Source organism: Mauremys mutica, chromosome 5 (assembly GCF_020497125.1).
Source record: "Mauremys mutica isolate MM-2020 ecotype Southern chromosome 5, ASM2049712v1, whole genome shotgun sequence".
Lineage (NCBI taxonomy): Eukaryota > Metazoa > Chordata > Testudines > Geoemydidae > Mauremys > Mauremys mutica.
This window is the reverse complement of record NC_059076.1, coordinates 8787078-8812041: the sequence shown is the minus strand read 5'-3', so window position 1 is coordinate 8812041 and position 24964 is coordinate 8787078. Positions and strand designations below refer to the sequence as shown.

The following is a 24964-nucleotide window of genomic DNA, read 5'->3' as shown; positions in this document are numbered from 1 at the left end:
ATGATGTTCTTGCCTACTGCCCTTTGTAACAAGAGGTCACGTGCTTCTTCGAAGGTGTTAACTCCCAAGGTAGTTTTGTAGTCCCCATTTCTACAGATACTTGTATCAACACAAAAGAAAATGTGGAATATGGTATCCAACTCCACCGGTAGGTGCTAACCAAAGGCAGAACAATCAGGGCTGCACAAACAGGGCTTAATAATATTGCTGGGGTGGGAATCTCTCAACGTTGTCCTGCCAGACCTGGGAGGAAGCTGCAGAAGGTGACCACTTTGGAGCCATATCCTGATTTTCTCAGTTTAAGAAGCCATTTTCATTCTGGAACAAAACTGACTGAGCTGACAGAGGTGCCCTGCCTCCCCTCATGAACCCAAGACATCCTGTTTGCAAAAGCATTGTTTGCACTCTACCTGAATGTGAGGGCAAGTCGACCTCTGCATTATCTAAAGGGATTCACAGCTGAGACTGTGTGGTGGATGGGGCAGGTTGGTTCTGGCTGCAAACTCCCTCATGCTGCAAAGCAAAACCCTCCTAATTAGCACCACAAAAGCCATACTCCCCTCTCTCTTCTCTGTGAGGGATGGAAAGAGGTGAAAATGGAAACCTGTTTGGACCAAACAAATTTAAAGAAGTTTCTGTGATGGGGGTGCCCTTTATAAGACTGAATCTACCCTTTGCTTCAATGAATTAACTGCAAACAAGTTATATTAACAAGTCAAAACAATTGATGACAAGTGGGTGTAACGGGACAGCAACACACTCATGATTAGTAACCTACTCTCTCCTTCAAAAGGTTACGGGGAATGTATCTGAACTCAGTCCAACCTTCTTGATCTCCCAGAGCACTGTAGTGACTCATCACTAATTAGAGATTCAAAATCTTCACGCTCTCCCCGCCTGGTCTTCCTTAGGCAAAACTCAAAGTGAAGTCAACGGGAATTTTACCTGAATAAGGACCAAATAAGAACCAATGTCCCGAGTCTCTTGTCATAGCATCTTTACATGGAAACAACTCCATGGATTTTAGTGGGATTACTTCAGACTTACATTGGTGTACATGAGAGGTGGATCAGACCCTGAGGGCCGAATCTTGTCCTCTGTTTACACCAGTATTTATCTGGTGGATTTTTGTTGTAAAACAGGGAGCAGAATTTGGCAGCAAGTACAGCCCTTAGGATTCGGCCCAGAGTTAGCCATCAAAATAATTTAACTAGAGGTGAACAGGGCAGCTTGGGAGGCTTAGGAGATCCAATAATTCCATACAATCCTTTTTCCTGGAAAAAACTCAACGGGAAACCTTTTTAAATATGCCAAGATTTCACATTGCAATAGGTGTTGTATTTTGTTTACCATTACTCCATTGCTACACGTTTCCAATAATGTTTCCCTCCCAGAGCTCTGAACTGCTCACATAAGTCAGGCACTCGTAGATATTAAGATCACTCACAATTATTTTGTTCCAAGTGTGCAGGTTTGTCTAAGTGTGTGTTCTGCAGTATCTTGTTACTTCTACAAATACTAAGAAATTGCTTTATACCTGGGACAATGTGGCTTAACGGATTGTACAGCCACATAACTGCCCATTTTTACTGCTAGCAATGAGGCCTGATGGCTTACCAGCTGATAGCTCTAGCTGTCGACCGTAGGACAAAAGGCTTTTTTAAATTTCTTAACATTTTTGGAAATTATATTCTTGAAAATGCATATGTTAAAACAAGGAAAAAAAACCCAACCAACCAAACAACACCTCACCCCCAACAAAAAACCCTTTCCAGTTAATGGACACTGGAATACACTGCACTCCAACTGCATTTCATTCTGTGATGTAACATTCTTGTCACAGTGAATAAGGTCCTGCACAATTTGAGGTTTGGGGAGAAGGAAGGGGAATAAATTTCAAACTACTTAAAAATAATCATAAAAGTTGTAGATAAGAAAAACAGTCTATAATTACCTCTGTTGAGTGAAGCTGAACTGTTTATATCTCCAGTAATAAAGGAAGACTCGGACTGCTTTCGAACTGTGTCATTCCACATTCTACGGATCCGGCTCTGAAGAGGGATTGAACCATACAGGTAATGAATTTTTAGCAGCTGCAGATAGATTTCTTTCTGCCTCACTAAAGATGGCTTACTGGCATGTCTAGAGACATCTTCCTATCCAGGTATAAGTAAGCAGTTTCTGATTGGCTATCACCCGCCTATTGCATACCAGACACTGGCTGCCTGGCTTCAGAACATGAATTTGTATCTCCATCGCAGGATACCACATAGTTTCTAAATATTAATAAACAAGCAGAACAGACCGTGCACAAAATAACCTCCATGCAAGATATTGTTCCAGCCATGTAGTGTTGAATGACTGAAACTAACTCACAGAAAATAGTATGAATGCTTCTAAAATTCCCTTGTTGTATATTGATTTGTATCTGTTTTTTTTCAAGTATACTGGAATAGTTGTTTATGTCTAGGCATCTTTGGATGTGCTCAAGTTTTCTAGAAGTTTATTATCCACTGTGGGGAATGTGAGAAATAAATACAGCCACAAAACAAGAGACGTTATATTCCCCTAATGAAAAACAGTGAAGATTCTGACATTTATGGTATAGATTTATTGAAGAGGTCTTGTTGTGTTATCCCGGATTTAGCGGTCTTCTGTTTTGTCTTTCAGATGGGTCATGGGGCATTTACCTTTGTCACTCACACCACACCGCCTCATCCCCAAGCCTGTGCTTTGGAAAATCTACTGACACATTTCCAATTGGCTAAGCAGCTGCGAGCAGGGGCAGTTTTTCAGACCAACTCATTTCTGAGTAGCGCCTGTTGTTCTTTGAAAATCTGATCCTTTCTTTTAGATGCCTGAAGATGGAAGCTGATCCCCTTTGGAAAACCCAGTCACTAATTTAGATGCCTAAATGGGAGGCGTTGGGTGCTGAGCTCTTTTGAAAATCTGGCTCCTTATTGCTGGTTGATTTTCTCCCCATTATCTGGAGGAAGGGTCCAAAGAGATATATTTCCCAGCTGCATTGCTGAATGTCAGGATGAGAGGTGGCCAATTGAACTTGCTGCAATGCTGTACAACTGGGACTGTCATGGGCTTGCACACATGATCCGCCTTTGCTGTGGGGAAACCCAGTCTGGGGTTGTGGCTTCTGTCATCCCTCGTCTCCTGACGCAGGGAGAACGATTCCAGATGTACTAGCTGCAAGCTACAGTATAAAACTGCTACTACAATAATAATAATTAGGGGCCTGAAGGAGTCACACCAGCATCGCATTGGGGTATATGGCAGTGGGAGAATGAAGTCCGAGGTACACATGGCTTGCACTGTAGTGTCACCATGGGCAGCCTCATCTTTCCTAGTTTGTGTGTCAAAGAGTCCGTGCTCCTCAGTGCATGAGAGCTGAGCCCTGGGAGTGTTCCCAGAGCAGTAAGCATTGTGCTTTTCCACATAGCCGAACATGGAAGGTGTTCTCCACTTTGTTGAGTTTGGACAGACCCAGCAGAGCAGGCTTAGAGAACAGCCACACACAAGGAGTTTGGGACATGATCCCCCCCCGCCCAAAGAGATGGATTAGGCAAGGGAAATGTGTGCAGTGTTGGTGTGTGTGTGTGGCTGTGCTTCATGCCTGCAAACTGCTGTGCTGAGCTACTTATCCCCATATGCTGGCAGTGAATGGAAAGCAGATGGTTTTATTATCAGCCTCGATCTTTAACAGAATCCTATGCAATCCAAGGTATTGCTCAGGTACAAAGGATGCAGGGCAACCTCTCCTTTTCCCCTACGCAGAACATCATTGGGGTTGATGGGGAGTACAGAGGGACCTAGACAAATTAGAGGATTGGGCCAAAAGAAATCTGATGAGGTTCAACAAGGACAGCTGCAGAGTCCTGCACTTAGGACGGAAGAATCCCATGCACTGCTACAGACTAGTGATCGAATGGCTAAGCGGCAGTTCTGCAGAAAAGGACCTGGGGATTACAGTGGACAAGAAGCTGGATATGAGTCAACAGTGTGCCCTTGTTGCCGAGAAGGCTAACGGCATTTGGGGCTGTATAAGTAGGAGTATTGCCAGCAGATAGAAGGATGTGGTAATTCCCCTCTACGCAGCACTGGTGAGGTCTCATCTGGAGTACTGTGTCCAGTTTTGGGCCCCACACTACAAGAAGGATGTGGAAAAATTGGAAAGAGTCCAGCGGAGGGCAACAAAAATGATTAGGGGGCTGGAGCACATGACTTATGAGGAGAGGCTGAGGGAACTGGGATTGTTTAGTCTGCAGAAGAGAAGAATGAGGGGGGATATGATAGCTGCTTTCAACTACTTGAAAGGGGGTTCCAAAGAGGATGGATCTAGACTGTTCTCAGTGGTACCTGATGACAGAACAAGGAGTAATGGTCTCAAGTTGCAGTGGGGGAGGTTTAGGTTGGATATTAGGAAAAACTTTTTCACTCAGAGAGGGGTGAAGCACTCAGAGAGTGGTGAAGGGTTACCTAGGGAGGTAGTGGAATCTCCTTCCTTAGAGGTTTTTAAGGTCAGGCTTGACAAAGCCCTGGCTGGGATGATTTAGTTGGTGTTGGTCTTGCTTTGAGCAGGGGGTTGGACTAGATGACCTCCTGAGGTCCCTTCCAACCCTGAGATTCTATGATTCTATGACACTGTGAGTCAATAATTCCGCCACATGGGGGAAAACATCCACATACCTCCAAGGACACTGAGAAACCCAGGGATGAGCCCAAGGGAGACACCTGCTCAGCCCTCACCTATGACATGGGTGAGATGGCACACAGGAGAGGAAGCATTGTTCTGCACTATGGAAATGTGAAGCCTGGGACGGCTGAGGAATTTTAAAGGAGTTAGGCAGGTGTCCACCACCCTTAGGGTTCTTGAAAACCCTAGCTGAAAACTCCACAATAACCCATTTTGGTCACACTGTATATTAAGATTCCATTTACAAATGGTTTATAAAGTGTTAATAGATGTCATAAGCAGGTTATAGACATGAGCAGTGTGTGTTATAGTTATAAACGTTTCAGCAGAAGGTGCAACAGATGGTTATGAACAGAGCTGGTTGGGAATTTTCCAATTAAATGTTTTTTCATTGGAAAATGCCAGTTTGTGGGAAAAACAGAAACTGTTCGCAAAACAGTGATGGTTTTTATGAAACACCTGAATCGAAACATTTTTAGTTAATAAAGTTTTCAGATTGTTGAACAGGAACGTTTCAGTGTTTTGAATAAAACAGACTTCTTGTTTCGAAATGTTCATACATGTACGCTAACAAAAGGTTAAAAAAACCTTGAAATGGAAACAAAACATTTTTAAATTATCAAAATGAAATTATTTGATTGAAGGGAACTGATTTTTTTTTATAAATTGATTTTTGGTTTTTGAAAATTTGTGAGATTTAGATCAGAAAAAAAATCTAATTCTCATGGAATGGGAAAACTGTGTAAGTATTCATTGGACTCTATGACAATTGATTTACTCAGTATTAAATCATCTATTAATCACTTATTAATCCATTATAAACATTTTTATGAATGGAACTTTAAAGTAAAGCGTGACCCTTTTAAATATGTAATTACTAATGGTGGAGAAGCTTGTTTAATTTCTTTGGCGTAATTGTTCCTGATTATTAATTATGATGTTTTGGAGTATCTTTACAGGGAAAAATATTTTATGTGGTTTATCTTCCCCTGCAGCTTGTATTTTGCTATAAAATAATCATAGATTATTAGGGTTGGAAAAGGACCACAAGAGATCATCTAGTCCAAAGCCCTGCTCAAAGCAGGACCAATCCTCAAATGGCCCCCTCAAGGATTGAACTGACAATGCTGGATTTAGCAAACCAATGCTCAATCCACTGAGCTATACCACTCCTAAATGCTTAACAGAATGCTTCCAAGTAAACCCATGCCATTTCTCTGTAAAACACTGAGTCAAAGTGCACAAATGTTAAATAAATGGCATTAGATACTCTCTATAACCCAGTAGGAGCATCATCCATTTTCTGCTGTAATTTTATTTGTGTGTTGTAATGCTTGTGAGAAGCGCAGGATGGCCAGCCACAGAGACACTTTTGACCAAGAAGTGAAAGGCTCCATGTTCCATTACGATATGTGCTGAGTGTGTGCAGTCCCTAGCAGATGTCAGAATACAACTCTTGAATGACACCTTGGAAAACTTAAAATAAATAACAATTTACTTCCAAGACAACATAAATCACAAATTATGTTTTCCTGACAGGTTATAAACTGTTATTCACTGCATGTTTCTTTCATAATTTAATAGGTGAATTGGCAAATATAATTAGATCCTTTAGTAATGCAGAATAAGTGTGTGTTTGGTTTCTCTTGATTAAGGAGTCAGCTACTTCATTTTATATGAACTGTTCTTCATAAATCAGCATCCTTACATAAGTTAGGGAGTAAAATGCCAAACTCCCAAACAAAATAAAAATAGAATTTTTGGTTGACCAGAGCATAATAAAGTTTAGAAAATAAATAATATTATTTGAATCTCAGTTGATTCTTTGCAGAGATCCATAAACTATGGAAACTGAGTAAACCAACAAACAGATTAAAACAACTACTGCCAGAAAGTGATAGGCCTCAGCACCCAGCCTATACAAGATTTTTAGCTGCTGTTGTTTATCAGCATAAATATTTTGTCGGGATAGCACAGTAACCTTGTCATATAAAACATACATTCCTTAGCCTTGGGGAAAAACACCTTTGTTTTCACCTCAACTTATTTAAGGACTGCTTAAGGGATGCTAATGGTAATTACAACCATAGGTCACCAAACTATGCTCAATTCAGGGATGTCACATCTGAAAGCATGGGGCCAAATTCTGTTTTGCATCACACTGGCGAAACTCTGAAGTAGCTCCTTTGAGTTCTAATGGAACTGCTACAGATTACACCCCTATAACAAAGAGCAGAGTGTGACCCATGACGTTCAGAAGTGAAAGAATGATACCAAACAGGAAGTCTTTGAGCTGCCCACTTATCAAATCAGTTTTATAATCAACTTATTCCCCCATCAGTTTTACAAGCAAATGAAGCCTCCTTGACTGATGGATTGTTACTGCACAAAGTAATGTACCTGTTCAAGGGGATGTCTCATTTCCAGAAATGAATCCTTTGCCTACAGATCACCCGATGCAAAGAACTATATTAGCAGGGAGGTAAGAAGCATTCCTTGCTGGTGAACATACACGGTTTACCTGTGAGCCTGTGGAATATCGTCCAGGAGTCCGTGACCCAGATGTTTTTCCTGAGCCGATGGAGCTCTCTGTACTTTTCCCACTACAGCAATGTGTGCGCAGGCATTTTCCATATTCTTTACGTACCTAGCCAATTAAACAGTAATTTCCATTAGTGGGCAACTCCCTCTCCAGCCTGAGACTTAAGATTTTCAACAGTTTTTTTCCTCCTCTGTGATTCATTAAAATTATAGCTGTTTCTGTGCATTTAGAAGAATTCCATTACACCTTTCAACAGTGTTCTCCTAACACATTAACTCTACATTTATGATGTCATAAGGGACTGCTTTTATGTAGGAAAGCAGTTCACTGATATCAGTAGAATTCAGCTACCTCTGAGGCACATCAAAGCAGCACGAGAGAAACTAGAGACATTCTATTTATGCCCAAAAATGATATCTTCATAGATTTGGTATGAACTGGCATATCAGCTCATCATGGTGCTACAAGTTATTGCTTCTGGCAGGGGACTAGGAAGGAAATTACAAAAAAAGAACCGTATAAGAGGAATTGATTTCATATACATATTCAACCTCCAGAAAACTGTGAAACTGACAGTCTTTGAAATGAAGTCTTCTGTGTGTAGAACTGGTGGGAATGGTGCAAACGCCCTCATAAAGCCCTATAATATGGCAGACAAGACTGAAGAGTTAATGGGGTAATTTCTCTAGCACACAAAATGAGCCAGATCCTCAGCTGGCAGAAATTGATGTCGTTCCCCTGACTTCAATGGAACTACACTGACATCCCCCCAACTGAGGCCCTAGGCACTGCAAAAGTTTGGAGTGTGTGTATAATTTAGACTGCACATGCATGGAGACCAGGGAGAGGTCAGAGTGAAAATGGGTCATCTGCTGAGCTGGGTGATCTCAGGCTGTGCCACAAATGTGAAAAAAAGGCCACTTTACTTCGCCACGTGAAATGTAAATGCAGTAGGAGACCAGTAGAGGTTAGTCTGTGAGCACACTGTGCTCACTGCTCTCTGATTAAATCTCTCTCCACTCTTCCTGTGGGCATTTCAGAAACCTATCTGCGAAACGATTATTTAAATAGCAGATTACAGGGTTTTTTTATTAGGCCTTTCCATAAAAGCTTGAGACAAACACAATACCATGAGTGCCCAATGTGCTCTCGAGTGCCTAATCAGTCCTTTGCTGAGAGAAAATAATTCAATTCCTTTAATTAGCCACCGACTGCTTCCCACCACAGCTATGTGCTGATTTTCCAGTCCGTGAGAGAAAGAAAATGTCCCCTCCCCCCGAAATAATCCCTCTCCCAACCCCTTGGTTCAGGGAAAGAGATACCCAAAATCCAGGGGCAGGACTGGATTCTCCTCTCCCCTACCTTGGCGTAAATCAGCAGTACCCCACTGAAATCAACGCCAGAACACTGTCGTAAAACTGGCACGAGAGAGGAGAGATTCTGGCCAAAGAGTGTAAAATAAGCATCCGGTGCTGGAATGGCCAGAATGCTATAATGCCATTAAGCGGTGCTGTGCTAGAAAACAAACATTTGCAAGAGGGCTGAGAGTTAGAGCAACAGGGTGTACAGGAAACACAGACTTGAAAGAAATCCAACTTCTTCATAAAAGGAAACACTGTACATCTGACTAGAATCATTAAGGAGTCAGAGAGCAGAGCAAACCCAAACCACTGACAGCTGAAACAGGTTTAATGGAGAAATGAAGCCCCCATCTCCCCAGAAATATACAAACACCAGAAGAGCACAACCCACACCTCAGCAGCAGCTGCTGAAATTAGCACTTAACGGGCCAGCGTCTGACATGGGCCTTCTGCTGAATACGCTACAGGCAGATCCACTGAAGTCAATGGCACTAGGCATGGAATTAGTGCTACTGGACTGGGGTAAGGGCGTCAGAATCTCCAGAATACGCATTGGGGCCTACGCTCACAAAAGAGCCCCTATTTAGGACTGCATGTAAAGCTGTCAATGGGTATGTCTACACTGCACACCAAGGTTGGGGTATGACTCAGGTTTGGGGGGTGGATCCGAGCCCAAGTCCTGCTGAGACTCGGGTCGAAGCCCTGTCGTTCTGCAGTGTGGACGCAGCTCAAGCCGCAGAAGGTCTGTGCACTGCAGTATGGCTGTGTTAGCACTGCTCTGAGACCTGGGCAGGGGTGCTGGGACAATTTTTATAGTGACGGCGCTGATGATGGTAGCCATGGAAACCATGTATTTGGTGTTTGTTATTACTGCTTCAAGCCGGGGGTGTGGCAGAACCTGCAGCACCCCTAATTCCAGCACCACTAAACCTGGGTCCAGCAACCGTAACTCAGATTTATAATGCATGTGGATACCGACGCGTTAGCTTGGAAACACTGAGTCCACTAGCCCAGGTCCCACAGATCCGGATTTACAAGGCAGTGTAGACACACCCAATGGGACCTGAGCATGTGTTTAAGTGCCTTCCCTCTTTCCTAATCTGTGCTATATATAGACTAGTAAATTGTTAGAAATACAGAGCAGCAGTAACACACAACAAGACTTGCATATCTATCAGATGCCCTCTCAGAGTCAGTGCTGGAAAGGCAGGCGGGCCGGCCTTTGACTCAGGAGGCACTGGAGGTGTATAGGTACTCAGGGTATAACTGCATTCTCTTGTCATCGTTAAACAGCTTAGAGGATACTGCACTTAACACTGAAACAGATGCACAGATCCAATGCAAATGCTTTTTGAACAGCGTATTCAGCAGAGAATTGTTTCAAGGGCATGCTCGTGCCACCCTTGTTTGCTCTTTTTGACTGAGATTAGCAGGATTCCTTTCTATTTTATATATCATGTATATAGATGGTAGAATTTACAAAGCCTAATATGGGACAGACGAATTCCCCTTACTCACGCTGAGTGGTGCCTGATGCCCCACGACAATGCGACTGCCTGCAGAGTAAGATGCTACTCAACGTGAATAAGGGAATCACAATCTAGCCCTTAATGATTCATTTATTAAAAGGTCAAATTAACATTTCCACATACATGCTGTAATAAAGAAGAATTGGCTCTCCTGAAGGCTCAGAAGCTCTACAATTTTCTCCACATTTAAGTGAAAATGCCATCGGTTCATTTACAAGCAGAGTTTTCTTTTCTCCTCTAAACCCCAGCGGATTTGGTGGAGAATTCTGGTGTTTTCTTCTTTTTTTTTTTTAACGTAGGTTGTAGCAATATGGCTGCTTAAAAGTGACTAAGTAACTACATTGCTCTTACTGAGTATATGCCAGCAAAGCATTTAGGCATGCACTTAACTTTAAGCATATAAGTAATCCTCATGATTTCCTTGGAGCTACTCAGGTACTTAAAATAAGGTTTGTGCTGACATGTTTTGCTGAATTGGGTCATTATCATTAAAACAGTAAGAACACATCATGCACCCGAAGCCAATACATCAGTAAATGCTTGGCGTATGAATATAGATACATATATAGGTCTGCTTAGTTTCTTACCTTCAAGAAATGCTTGAAACCAATCTATACTGTGCAGTCAATGATGCTGCATTGTGCTACCTGAGATACTAAATAGCAGCTCTAAACTTTTAGGTCAAGATTTTCATAAACAGTAGCCTAAAGTAAGGTGGCAATCCCCAGAACTCTTATGGCTCCTTGGGCAACTGCAGATACTGTAGGTGCCTAAAGATGTTTCTGACAGTATTTGCTCTGTTCAGCTGACTTGTCTCTTTAAGGTAGTCAGCATCTTCCTACGTTTTTATTATTATGCATGGAAGTTAAAAAGTTTTAGAATCATTATCACAGATTTGGATTTGAACTAAAGCATTCAAGTCTCTTATGATGATCACTCTTGAGATGAAATGACATGGAGCAAAAATCTGATTCCAAGTTTCTTTCTCCAGTTTTAAAGCATGATGATTTAGCAAGTTGGTTCTCAACTGCTTCCAAACAACTTGCTGGCCAAGGCTTTACTTGTCAACCTACTAGTTGCAATGCAGTACCCTGAGGCTCATCAAGGGCTTGTTCCTGCTCCCATTCAAGTCAAAGGGAGGATACCCATTCACCCGAATGGTGCAAGATCAAGCCCCTACAGCCTGGTGCACTAAAGTCAATGGGAGTCTTTCCAGAGACTTCAATGGGCTTTGGATGTGGCCCGTAGGTGGAGAACAGGATCAAATTTCAGCAAGAGCCCAATCCTCATTGTTATTCTCCAGCCACACAGGTCACAAGACAGGATCAGAGCCTACATTTACAAGTGCTTACATTGTTTTCTGTTGTAAGCTGAAAAGAGAAATTGGCCTTATTATTCCAGAAGTACATTTAACATCGGTAGAAGAAATTAATTTTTTTAAAGAGCTTTCATACTCCTGAATTTCCATGCTGTACAAAATGGATCTTAAAAACCTCTCCATGACTTTTTGGAACAGTTATTACATATACCTTGCAGTGCTATAGGATCTGTGCACCTCAAAATATTTGAAAAACTTCCCCTTAAAAAAAAATAAATGAAGCAGTTCCTATTAACACCTAATATGTACATCGATATAGACAGGCAATTCCCAAGTGCCTTCTTGCATTTAAATTAAATTTAAATTAAGCCAAGATACACAACCCCATTCTTCTCTCATTTATACCCATGCAAATCCGAAGGAAATTCATTGATGTTACTGATGTCTCCATTGATGCCAATGAAGTTATCTCAGTGTAACACTGGAGTAAATGAATGGAGAATCAGGCCTCTAAAATGCAAACAACTCTCACGGGTATTACATCCTCCCTCAAAACTACATGCTACCATTTTGTATTGCATTTGATAATGTGATCTTCAACATCCTGATTGTTGCTATGCCACAGCCATACATCTCATTCGGTATCTCATTCTCATGCATCTCTCCAATTTCCAATCTAAATACAGCCCTTATTATGTAAACAGAAACAAGTCTGTTCAATAAAAATGCAAGGCACATTGGTAACATTATAGTGTGGTTGTTAGGCAACGAAATACCCTGTATCACTACTATGAAGCGTGGAATAATCTGTCTTACCTTTTTCTGGAGGACACAATGGAAAATGAATATAAACATTCCCTGCAGAGAATTGAAAATGGTGAAGAGATATGCCATGATGACTGTGCTTTCATTAATATACATAAGTCCAAAGGCCCAGGTCAGTCCTAAGAGGCAGAGTAGGGCTATTGCACCTATAACCCATGACCTGTGGAGAGAAAGAAAACAAATGCAGAAAGGAATTGATCTTTGATCTATAGAGGAATTAGCACATCTACTAGCAGTGATTATATTCCACTATCATTTTAGCAGAAGAAAAAATAATCAGATAGAGTTACAAGGATGTGTGTTGTTTTTTTTTTTGACACAATCGCTTATCAAATTCCATGCACTTTACTAATCTTTGAGCTTGAGGAGAGATACAAAAATGAAAATGTTATGAGGACAGAAATTTATCTTAACCAAAGCAGATTTGTACCATAAACATTTGTAATGCAGTAGCAGTGAATATGTAAATGATATGTAGATGCAGTTTCTGCAAATGGCTGAGAAAAAACAAAACAAAAACAAAAACAAACCCTTTTAAGGAGTTGTTTTGTTAGCCCCCATGGGTTTCACTGGTGAAGTTGGATTAGCTTATTTAAATGTTCCCTATTTAACAGTCACTAAGGCACCTTTATTCCTGTTTTTTCCCCTAATTTCTGATTTGTTGGTAAACTTTACCACTGCCAGTTAAAACAAGGTAAAACTACTGCACATGGCTGGTCAGGCTCTGGGACTTGGTTTGCCTGCTGTCAGGTGGGGGGGAAGCTCTCTGTGCTTCTACTTCAGAGTTGTGTTCTGAAGTTTAATGGTGGGGGGAGGAATATTCTCAATGTGTGGCTGCTTCCCCTCAAGAATGCATTTCACTTGGGTTGCTAGGATGGGCTGCAGGGGTAAGAAATGACTCCAGACATTGGTTCACAGACTTTTCCTTTTTGAAAAACCAAGATTACTTAAGGCAAGCACTCTGAGCTTTGGACAAACAGGTCAGCTGGTGTGTTTTACTTCTGTTAGCTCAGTGTAAGGAGAGCCTGAAGCCTCATCCAGGAAGGGGCAAAGCTAACCCAAGCGACACTGAAACTTTAAATGCTAAGTCACATGGAGGGGTGGATACCCTACTCCATAGGGATACCCAAAAGCCAAAGCTTGAAGAGCAGGACAAGGAGCAGAATGGAACCCAGTCCTGCCTTAGGCTCTGCTTCAGCACCCATTGCAATGAATAGGAGTCATCACACAGACTTCAGTGAATGCTGGATCGGACCTTAATGAGAGCGCTACTCTGCAGGCACCATGTGAACTTCCACCTAGTGGCCAAAGTGGGGAATGCAGGGCAAGCAGCCTCATTTGAGGACCACTCTTAAGCCCAAGAGCCAGGTTTCCCTCTAGTTTACGCTGGTGTAAATCAGAAGTAACTCTAGCAAAGTGAATGGAATTATAGCATGTAAACCTGGTTTAGGTATGAGGGGACTCAGACCTGAAAGCCTGCCCAGACATGCTCCTTCTCCACTCGCACCTCTCCTCTTTCTAACTCTTCTTCTTTGACAGAGGCTTTGGATTGACTTCCCCTGAGCAAGGAGGCCTTCACCATAACGCTTCACCTTATCTGTGCCCTCTGTTTACATCAGTCCTGGAGTGCAACAGCTTTGAGCTATCGGCTGGGAACAGCAGAAGGACTTGAAGGATCAAGGTCCTGATAGGGAGGAGTGAGCTCAAATTCTGCCTAATTTTCAACCTCCTCAGACATTGCAGGCTTGAAAAAAAAACTTGGCTTGAGATAGAATGGAGTTGGGTTTGCATTCTGCTAAGGGAGAGAGAGAGAGAGAGAGAGTGTGTGTGAGAGAGAGAGAGAGAGAGAAATCCTGTGAGAAAGCCAAGCCATTTGCAGCTGGGGATGCCAATCTTGTAGTCATGCCACTAGGGCAACATGTCAGCCTTCACTTTGAATTCCTGTGCTTTTATAAGGGTTTGTCCTAAACAGAAACACACTCTTGTTGCGTCAATGTTTCTCGTTGTTCTTCTTTAAATATTAGAAAGAAAATACAGTATTATATCTTCCATTGAAGTTCATAAAACATGTATTTATCCATGTGACCAGAAGAGCTCCACTAAGGTAACTACTTATTTAGACAGTTTTTTTTAAATCCCTATTATATATCTAGCAAACCAGAACCAGCTCCTTTGAAGCATTTCCAGTCAATTCTGTGAATAAATATTTAGCAGTATGCAATTAAAAATGCAGTCTCAAAAATCCTTCTGAAAGGCGGTCACTTGATAAAGTTTAATAGCTTGGCTGTTTTAAATATTTTTCCTGCCAAGATTCCACCAGCAAGGAGACCACATTATGATCTTAATTGCAAAATCAAGTCTTTTTATTTTAAAAAAATAGTAATGCAGAAACAAAGGTTTTTCTCTTGTGTACTTGTGTATTTTGGTTGTTTAAAAATGACTGAAATGGTAATTGAAAATTACCCTATCTCCAGTTTCAGCCAGTTCTTGAGTCTAAGGAGAGCACCTCAGACTACAGAGATGCATAAAAGGGAGTGAACCATTTATACGGTAGTAACAGAAATATGCTACCTTAGCAGCTGAAAGGAATCTTTGGGTTAGAGGAGCCACGCAGCACAACCTGTGCAATATACAAAGTTCTGATGTAGAAAACAGACCTGGAGGTAAAGAGGGGATGGAAACTGCATAAAATTGCTCCATCCCCTACCCTTGAAAAGAGAACTGAAAAATGAAAGAGAATATGACAATGGTACTGAAAAAAATGAACACAAAGGACTCTTCACCAGAAGAACAAACTGAAAGTCTATTGCAAAGTTGTTATGCTTCCATTATACTACTTTTTCTCTTTTTTTTTTCTTTTTTGGTTGCAGGACAAGGAATGTTGATACAAAGTGCATAATTTGTAAGTTTCTTGCTTCCTTTTGTTTTTAGCTCTTTGTACAGACTTGTGTTTCTGTTACAAGTTTTTCACAGTCTTTTTTTATAATTCAATTCTAAAAAAATGGAAAAACAAAACATCAAATGTTGGCACGACTGAAAGCCTGAAATTGACAATTTGTGACAACTGTGCATTCTCATCTTTAAGGAGACATTTTTTCCAAGCCTTGCACAGAGATTTAGCCCCCATTAGCTTTGGAGTTATATGGATTAATACCCATGCATCACTTTGAAAATTTACCCCTAAATTGCATTAAGAATTCCAAGCCAAAGCCTTCTTTACCAACACAACACAGTTGATGCACAGAGCGACAGAGCGTAATGAAACAAGAAAGCTGCTATTGGTATAACAAGTCTGTACTACACAAGATTGCTTTAACAGTTGCAGTGAATTCGGGTGACGTCCAATCAGGAATTGTGAAGCAGATAAAGTGACAATTGTTTGGCAATACATATGCAGCATGTTTACTCTGCATAGAAGCTGTATGCCTGGCCATTTTCCTGCACAGTTTGCTCTTCTGCCTCAAACGTGAATGACAGAAGCTTTAATGATTTTTCAATATTGATCTGCCAGCTGGTTCATGAGACCACACTGATAAATGGGATTTATCAGCCATTCAGGTCATTCTTACTTGATGAAGGGTCTGTTATCCTCATAGCTAAAGAATGCATAGACAAAGACAAGAACACCAACATTAGAATATAATGCCAGAAAGAATATTTTGTAAGAAATAACCACAGCTTATTCCCAGCCTACCAAAAACAATGCCACAGCCTCCTCCTCAGGTGTGTCCCCCAGACACTGACCAGACTGGTTTACTTATCAGAGGATCTAAATAACAGCAGCATCCTGGCATCACTTATGGAAGCAGCCATCATTCCCTGAGTTCTGTAGCTCCCCAGCCACAGTCTTCTTCTGTTGCTTATAAAATTTCAATTGACTTAGAAATCTATTTTTAAAAAAATCATTGCTGTCTATGGGGAACATTAATAGAGGAAATCTAATGTAGTCAACCTGGAACGCTTTGATATGTTCAGATGGCAAGCTTCACTGTACCTTAGGCATTCTTTGTCCAATATATTAGGATGTCCTATAGAAGCCTTATCTTTTTATTATTAGTTTTTTTCATAATTGTAACTCCCAGGTTGCCTATTTATGAGTCAGACGGCGACATTACCCTCTTTTAAAGATAATGGCATTAGAATCATCTAAACCCCTCCCCGCTGATTGCAAGGAGACAGGGAAGTGCTGACCTATTTACTTCCATTTTATGGGGGGCGGGGAGGGGGAACAATGTTGTCCACCAAAAAGACGGAAAGTCACTGGAGTTACCTGGGTGTGACATCAGGGCTGGGCCCCGAGTGAGGTAGGAAAGCTGCCCCCAGTCACGGTCCAGCAACCCCGCCCAACCCACTAGCCAGGCTACCTGTGCACTCACTCACACCTCCGCTAACTCCACCGCACCACACCCCATGCCAGAGTCGACTCCCGCCTCCGCACCATCACCAACGCCATTGGGCTGGCAGACCCCCTCCTCCTCCAGCTTGAGCTACCACCAGCCCAGTGGTGTTGGTGCTTTGTCATCTCCCCATCGCTGTTCTCCAGCATCCGAGCACCACCTCCCATCTCGTGCACCCTGGGCTGGCCTCCCTCGACTACAGCCACGCTCTCACTTACAAGAGGATGGCCAGGTTCCCTACACGTGGCCTCTGGTGCTTGGCAGCATGCAGGCCCAGGCCGGGGTGGAAGAAGCCATTGTCATGGTTACATGCAGATCTCTGCTGTGTTTGGATGCTTGGGGTAGCTTTCCATCCAGGGGCAAAGCCGATCTAACGGCTTCCCAGGGGGATGACACCTGACTTCATAATATGGACTTTTTTCTAGCAGGGAAGCTGTGGGGGCTGGGCAGGGAGGCTCGGGGTAGAGGATGAGGAAGATTCTGACTGCTGGGAGCTGGGACTCCTAGCTGGAGCAAATTCCACCCTGAACCATCCTCCCAGGCCAGCAAACACCTGTGTCACTCCCCAGCCTGTGCTCTTGGTGTGGCTCCTCTCCTCGCTGCTGGGGGAGACAGATCACGTCAGGAGCGGAAGCAAAGGGTGCAGAAGGGAAATAGTGAGTACCAATGCGAGGCTCTCAGCTCCGAGGTGGGGTGGTGGCGGGGAACAGGCCAGAGAGGAGGAATCAGCCTGAGGGTCATTGGGTTGGGGCCCCTGAGGGAGGCTATCGGAGGGGTGTGGGTTGTTTCACTGGGGAAAGGAGTGGGAGTTGGGAATGGGGTAGGATTCCCGTTTGGAGGGCAGAGTAAAGGGAGCTTACCACTGGTACCAAGAGTCTACGGAGAGAGCCCTTGGTCTGAGGGCCTGTTGGTTTCTGTTTCCCTCCATGAGCAGGGGCTCTGACTGTAACTTAGGGGAGAGGCTGAACTGGGGTTCCATGCACTGCACCATCTCTGCCTCCGAGGGGCTGCGAGAGCATCAGGGCAGCCAGCCCTCTCACAGACCCCTGCTATGGCCTGTTGATGCTACAGCTGGGAACCTTGGGACCCAGGCAGAGGACAGGCACCCTCCCACCACTGCCCAGCTGACAGCAACCCCTTGTGCAGACCACAGTGTCTCCTAGCAGAGGGCAGGGGGAGGGGAAAGCAGCAGGCAGCACACTTCAGCCAGCTACCCAGGAAAAGGAGCCACAAAAAGTATCTCTGCAGAGGCAATCAAGGCAAGGGCAAAAGGGACAGGACCAGTCCTTCTGTGTGGTCTCCTTCAGCGGCTCAGCTGGCCAGTTTGCGGCTGGGGAAAGGAGCATGTCACTCAATGCAGCTTTCCCTGGCTGCTCCCCTGTCCCAATGGCCTCACCGATAGGGGCCATGCAGATACTTTGCAGAAGGTGGAGCAGTGACTAGGGAGAGCAAGAAGCAGCGAGGGCAGCTACCTTTTCCCTCCACACGTCCCCAGCATGGCTTTGTCCACAGGTCTGCTCCCCTCCTCAACAAGCCATGGGAAGTGAAGGGGAAGAGCCTGCAGGCTTTGGCCTCATAACTAGTTTTCTGAATTTTGTAAGTCAGTGTGAAGCTGGGCGTTTCCCCGCTGCCTCCCCCGCCAGAGCCTTTTCTCTCGACAGTGAAAGGCTCCGGCACGGGGGGCAGCGTCTTCTCCCCGCCAGAGCCTTTCACTGATATGTGTAGCTACACATCACAGTTTGGATGCAACAGGCTTTTCATTGCGGCATGTAGCTATACATGGCCTACCCGCTGCTGCCAGCGGTGTATGGTACAGACAGAGCCTTAGTGTCTTAGCTTCAGCTGTCACAGCCTTTTCGAAGTTTTTGACTGAGTAGCAATGGCCTTTCTCCAAGGTATCTGGAGGGGCTGTTTTATCTTTGTGTAAACAAAATGTGAAATCATTGGATTTGCCTTGTAGCTTAAAGTTTTCAAAAGTGCCTAAGGGTAAAATTTTCAAAACATGTAAGTGACTTACAAGCCTAAGACACATTTTCCAAAGTGACTGCGACACTTAGGAGCCTAAGTCCCATGGACCAGATATTCAAAGGTATTTAGGTGCCTAAAGATGCAGATAGGCCCTTAGTGGATTTTCAAAACCTGAGAAGGTTAAGTGCCTAACTCCCATTGGTTTCAGACTTCTGGCTCATGGGATGTAGGCTCCTAAGTCACTTACAACATTTTTATTTTTTGTTTTGATTTAAAAACTAAAGTAGTTTTACAAAGATTAGCTCACATGTAAATATTTGTTCCCATAAACTGACCAGAGCAGAACCTGTTTCCTGGTAATGTTCAGGGGTGCTGTATGGTGTTATGATTGCTAGTGTAGTGTTACTGCCTGCAATGCACACAAGAAATTACAGAAAAGGGACTACAGCCTTGGAATTATATATATTACCAGCCCCTGACTGAGGGAAAATGTACCTGATAGCTATAAAGCTTTGGCATGAAACTTAGATACGATACAAGCAAATAAAAATCGACCCCAAGTCTTGGTGAAATGAACATAAATTATCCCCAAAACTGTAACACACGTATAAAGAATCTGTAGAGGGTCCATATTTAAAACACTGTGTACCTCCATCTAATTCCATATGTTTCTTCCTAACCCCTGGCAACTAGTGATTAGCTTATGCCCTGAGACATGAGGATCTAAATCCCCACATTTCTTTTCATCTATCTGACAGAATGGTGGATGGCCTTATTATCCATATAAACGGCCAGTCCATTTTTGAATCCAAGAAAAACCTCAACTGTAGCTTGGGGCAATGAGTTCTATAGATTAACTATGTGTTGTGTAAATCTTTTAAAATCAGATTTAAGTTACATGTCTTTCAATTTCATTGGGTCCCCTTGTTCTTACGTTGTGAGAAAGAAGTGTCCACGTTACCTCCTGTATTCCCTGCAATGTTTGCAGGACCAAACGGTGTCTAAAGTTAGGCTCCTACATCCCCATTTAGGCAGCTAACTAAATGGCCTGGTTTTCAAAGCAGAGAGCATCCGGCAGCTCTCCAGATACAGAAGGGATGGCGAGGGATAAAATAGGCATCTGATTTTTAAAATCTTGGCCTACGCTTCTGTGACCCTAATCCATCAATGCCAACTGGCAAGGGGGTTACAAGAATATCCTGATTCCGGTCTGTACATTCTGGTTTACCAGAGAATGTCATATGTGAGGTCTTAAATGAAAGCCAGGATCACATTGGTCATTCATAGCTATGTGAAATATAGGTACAGATACTATGCAAGCAGTTATGTATGTCTACTAAAAATGTGTTCCCAAAGTCTGTATTAAGGCACAGTTGACAGAGAAGGTTTTCTGCCAAACAAAAGATGTTAAGCCAACACAGTGGAAACCTCATTTACACACAAAGTCAATGGGGAGGGGAGAGTGAAGTCAATAGGGAGGCAACTCACTGGAGAATAAGCTACAGGAGGTTATCCTGACTCTGGGTACAACCTGTCAACTTTGGGGGATATAAGGAAAAGGCCAGGAAGACACCCCTTTATCCTTCCCTTAAGAAGTAATCAGGCAGAGCAGTTATATTCATGAAAAAGAGATCACAACCAGGCTTGGCTGAAAATGCTGCAGAAGACATCTGAGGGAGGTAAACTTCTCTAGACCGAAGGTTAGCTTGTTACGTTTAGTCTCCAGAAATCATGTTATGATTTTGTTTTATATGTAACCTTTTGTTTTCGTTATCCTTTCTCAACATTTTGTGCCTCTTGAACCTTTGCTAATCAATTTATTGTTGTTTTCACTGTAAATATATCTCAGAGCTGTGAGATTAAGCTAGGTGCTGCTCCTGAGTTGAACCCTACAAGCTGGTGTGCACACTCTTCTCCTGGGGACAGTAGTCCTGGTATCTCTCTGAGTGTGCAACGGAGAAGGGGCTGGGTACAGAGGAACACTTCAAAGGGGGCTGGGGACTGGGGCATACCAACTGTTAACCTGCAAGGCAACGTAAGGGCTGGCATAACCCAGAGGAGATTGCTTAGGTGGGTAACGGGCTGATGGTGTCAGGGAACTGACACCCAGTTAAGTACAAGCATTTTGCCACTCACAGAAGGCCGGGGGGGGGGGGGGGAGGGAAGAGTAAAAACGTGACTGAGTCATGAGTACCCTGAAAAGCATCACAACTTCTAACATCTCCCCTATTATTAATTATATATATTATTACACACACACACACACACACAGTGTGACGTTGCACCCCATAAGGCTTTATGGAAATATGCTTGTGAATGTATATCTGACATAACTGGAATATGTTTTATGCTACATATGCCATGTAACATATCTCTGCAAAGGCTGTGAGCTATTGAATCTATTCATCCTATTTGTATGCATGGATCATTTTTATATTCGAAGTTATGAATATTGGCTGTGTGCTGGTTTGATTTTAAGTAGTCTTAGTAAGGCATTTGGGCAGCTTCTTTAGAAAGCAGCAAAGAGTCCCGTGGCACCTTATAGACTAACAGACGTATTGCAGCATGAGCTTTCGTGGGTGAATACCCACTTCGTCAGATGCATGAGGTGGAAATTTCCAGACGCAGGTATAAATATGCAGGCAAGAATCAGGCTGGAGATAACGAGGTTAGTTCAATAGGGAGGATGAGGCCCTCTTCTAACAGTTGAGGTGTGAACACCAAGAGAGGAGAAACTGCTTTTGTAGCTGGCAAGCCATTCACAGTCTTTGTTTAATCCTGAGCGGATGGTGTCAAATTTTTTAAAGGTGGCCATCCTGCAGCAAAAAAACTTCAGGACCAGACTCCAAAGAGAAGCTGCTGAGCTTCAGTTCATTTGCAAATTTGACACCATCAGCTCAGGATTAAACAAAGCCTGTGAATGGCTTGCCAACTACAAAAGTAGTTTCTCCTCCCTTGATGTTCACACCTCAACTGCTAGAAGAAGGGCTCATCCTCCCTGATTGAGTTCGTTATCTTTAGACTGATTCTTGCCTGCATATTTATACCTGCCCCTGGAAATTTCCACCACATGTGTTTGAGGAAGTGGGTCCACGAAAGCTCCTGCTCCAATACGTCTGTTAGTCTATAAGGTGCCACAGGACTCTTTGTCACGTATTACCATAGTGCCTAGGACCCTTCCCCGTGGATGAGGATCCTCTCATTCATCCTCTCCCTTAAATAAACAGTGCCAACCTTTCCAGTCACTAGTTCACTCAGAAATCAATATATGGAGATATACCTATCCCATAGAACTGGAAGGGACCCCAAAAGGTTATTGAGTCCAGCCCCCTGCCTTCACTAGCAGGACCAGGTACTGACTTTTGCCCCAGATCCCTAAGTGACCCCCTCAAGAATTGAGCTCACAATCCTGGGTTTAAAAGGCAGATACTCAAACCACTGAGCTATCCCTCCCCCCTGATTAGAGCCCATTTTCATCTCCAGTTGCCCTTCTATTTCTGCTCTGTGTGGGATTTCCTGAAGCACTTATGTAACTTAGGAGCACAAACCATATTGACTTAGGCTCTTTTTAAAATCACAGTCAGTATTTTTTAGACGGAATGACCAGAAATGTGAGCATGCAAGTGAACCGCACAGTCATGCACTTCAAAGAGACATCGACAACCTCAAAGTAATATCCTGTAGACAAACAGACTTCCTCATGTATGTGCTACTAGCAACCTAGAGTATTAAAATTTGAACAAACTTTTGAAATTCAATTACTTTAACTATTTATACTGTTTGCTTGTATTTTTTGCAGCTGGGACAAAAACAAATGAAGTAAGTCTGTATTTTTTTTTTAAATTGGAATTATTTCTGTTGGCCTCATGTGGTATAAGGTAAGTTTTTTTGTTTTGTTTTTTTACAAAATCTAACTTTTCAGCCAACTCTGAACTGAAAGCAGCCCATTAAAGTAAGACATAAATAACCAACAACATGCAGCTAGACACTTGATGGTTTAATCATAGGTACCACTAATTAAAAATACCTATGACATTTCAAAGTGTTTCCCCTTATTCCTGAGACCAATAAAAGGTTCAGGCTTGATAAACATGTGGACAAAGGGTGCTGATACCCAAATCCTTACTCATATGGGTAGTCGCTATGAGCATAAGTAGTCTGCTGAGCAAATATGGCAGAAATGAGCCCAAAGTAGCAGAACCTTACTTGGCTTCTATGGGTGATCAATGCTTTGAAAAAAAGAGAGGTTATACGTGCACCTCAAAAATAATTTGAAATAAATGTGCATAATTCATTTTCCTCTTCATCTTCCCTGGAGATGGGAATTCCTGTAGAAGGACTAAAAACACAATGTGATCTTATTTTCCATTCATATCTGCCATGGGATATGGTGCGTGTGGTTTTTTTCTTCAGTTTTAGGGTTAGCAATAATTGATTGAGCCAACTTCTGAAAAGCTACCATAAGTGACTTGAAGTAGCTCCTGGCATAAAACAAATGTGTTCATTGCTAATTAGTGAAGGAGTGTCTTCATTCTGAAAAATCAATAGCCAGCAATAAGGGACTACTTAAAGGATTTGGCTTCACATTTTGTGACAAAGATCCAACACGACTGGCTGGCATGAAGCCACATTTTCTAATCAAATTTCTTAGACCACTAATATGCATCACCTGGATTTTCATGAAACAGTTTCACCAGTCTCATTTTTCAGCTACTACACTGTCACAATCATTGACAAGATTTTATCTCTTTTCCCCTGTTTTCTCCTAGCCCCTTAATGCTTCCTCGGCTTCCCCATTCTGATGATTAAAAGAACACTCATTGGCTGCCACTGAACTGCAAGAAGCCAGGCCAAAATCCATGATACAACATGATGGGGGCTAATTTAGCTACAACGAGTCAGGAAAAAGATCTTGGAGTTATCGTGGATAGTTCTCTGAAGATGTCCACGCAGTGTGCAGAGGCGGTCAAAAAAGCAAACAGGATGTTAGGAATCATTAAAAAGGGGATAGAGAATAAGACTGAGAATATATTATTGCCCTTATATAAATCCATGGTACGCCCACATCTCGAATACTGTGTACAGATGTGGTCTCCTCACCTCAAAAAATATATTCTAGCACTAGAAAAGGTTCAGAAAAGAGCAACTAAAATGATTAGGGGTTTAGAGAGGGTCTCATATGAGGAAAGATTAAAGAGGCTAGGACTCTTCAGTTTGGAAAAGAGAAGACTAAGGGGGGACATGATAGAGGTATATAAAATCATGAGTGATGTTGAGAAAGTGGATAAGGAAAAGTTATTTACTTATTCCCATAATACAAGAACTAGGGGTCACCAAATGAAATTAATAGGCAGCAGGTTTAAAACAAATAAAAGGAAGTTCTTCTTCACGCAGCGCACAGTCAACTTGTGGAACTCCTTACCTGAGGAGGTTGTGAAGGCTAGGACTATAACAATGTTTAAAAGGGGACTGGATAAATTCATGGTGGCTAAGTCCATAAATGGCTATTAGCCAGGATGGGTAAGAATGGTGTCCCTAGCCTCTGTTCGTCAGAGGATGGAGATGGATGGCAGGAGAGAGATCACTTGATCATTGCCTGTTAGGTTCACTCCCTCAGGGGCACCTGGCATTGGCCACTGTCGGTAGACAGATACTGGGCTAGATGGACCTTTGGTCTGACCCGGTACGGCCTTTCTTATGTTCTTATGTTCTTATGTTCTCAGGTGCTGCCCTTAGGGTGACATCTCTGCAATGCTACAGTTGGAAGGGAAGAGGTGCCGGGGCTCAAGCAATTTTTTTTACATTCGTAACTGATGCAGTAATTTATGGCAAACCCTGGCACAAATTAAGCATTGACTCTGTGGAATAGCTTTTACTGCATTAACATAGCCAGAATCAGCAGGAAGGCCCAGACGAGAGTTCAAGATCCTACTGCACATAACAGAAAAAGAGAAAAATTAGATTGCCTGCTTTTCGGAGATCCCTCTGGGTATATTGTGGGGTAATAGGCCCATCAGCCTTGTTCCCAGAAGATACAACAGGCTAGCCAGCTGCTGCCAAATCGCTACAATGGTGAGTGGGCTATCTACCCAGTCATTGAAGATGTTTAAATTGGGTAGCAGGCTCCTTGCACTGTGAAGAATGTATCTCAGGGAGGAGGGAAGAGAGGTCAAGGAGCCTGCGAGGGGAAGAGAGATTGGCCCTAGAGGAGGAGCAAAATAAGCTGTGGATAATTCCGGTAAATGCGGGGCAAGGATCTGGGGCCCAGTTCATCAGTCCTCCACACCTGAGGCAGTCACCTATACCAGTGCACACT

The 24964-nt window shown here is 42.8% G+C and overlaps 1 protein-coding gene across 13 annotated transcripts in view; it reads right to left on the bottom strand.

Annotated features, from left to right (window-relative positions):
- Positions 1-24964, bottom strand: part of ADGRL3 (adhesion G protein-coupled receptor L3) — an 834374-nt gene that overhangs the window by 65569 nt on the left and 743841 nt on the right. For all 13 annotated transcript variants that reach the window (XM_045018219.1, XM_045018220.1, XM_045018222.1 and 10 more), the window contains 3 exons: positions 12275-12443; positions 7230-7355; positions 1955-2051 (listed from right to left, as the gene is read on the bottom strand). In XM_045018219.1, the coding sequence (XP_044874154.1) occupies positions 1955-2051; positions 7230-7355; positions 12275-12443 (392 nt within the window). The remainder of the gene's footprint in view (positions 1-1954; positions 2052-7229; positions 7356-12274; positions 12444-24964) is intronic.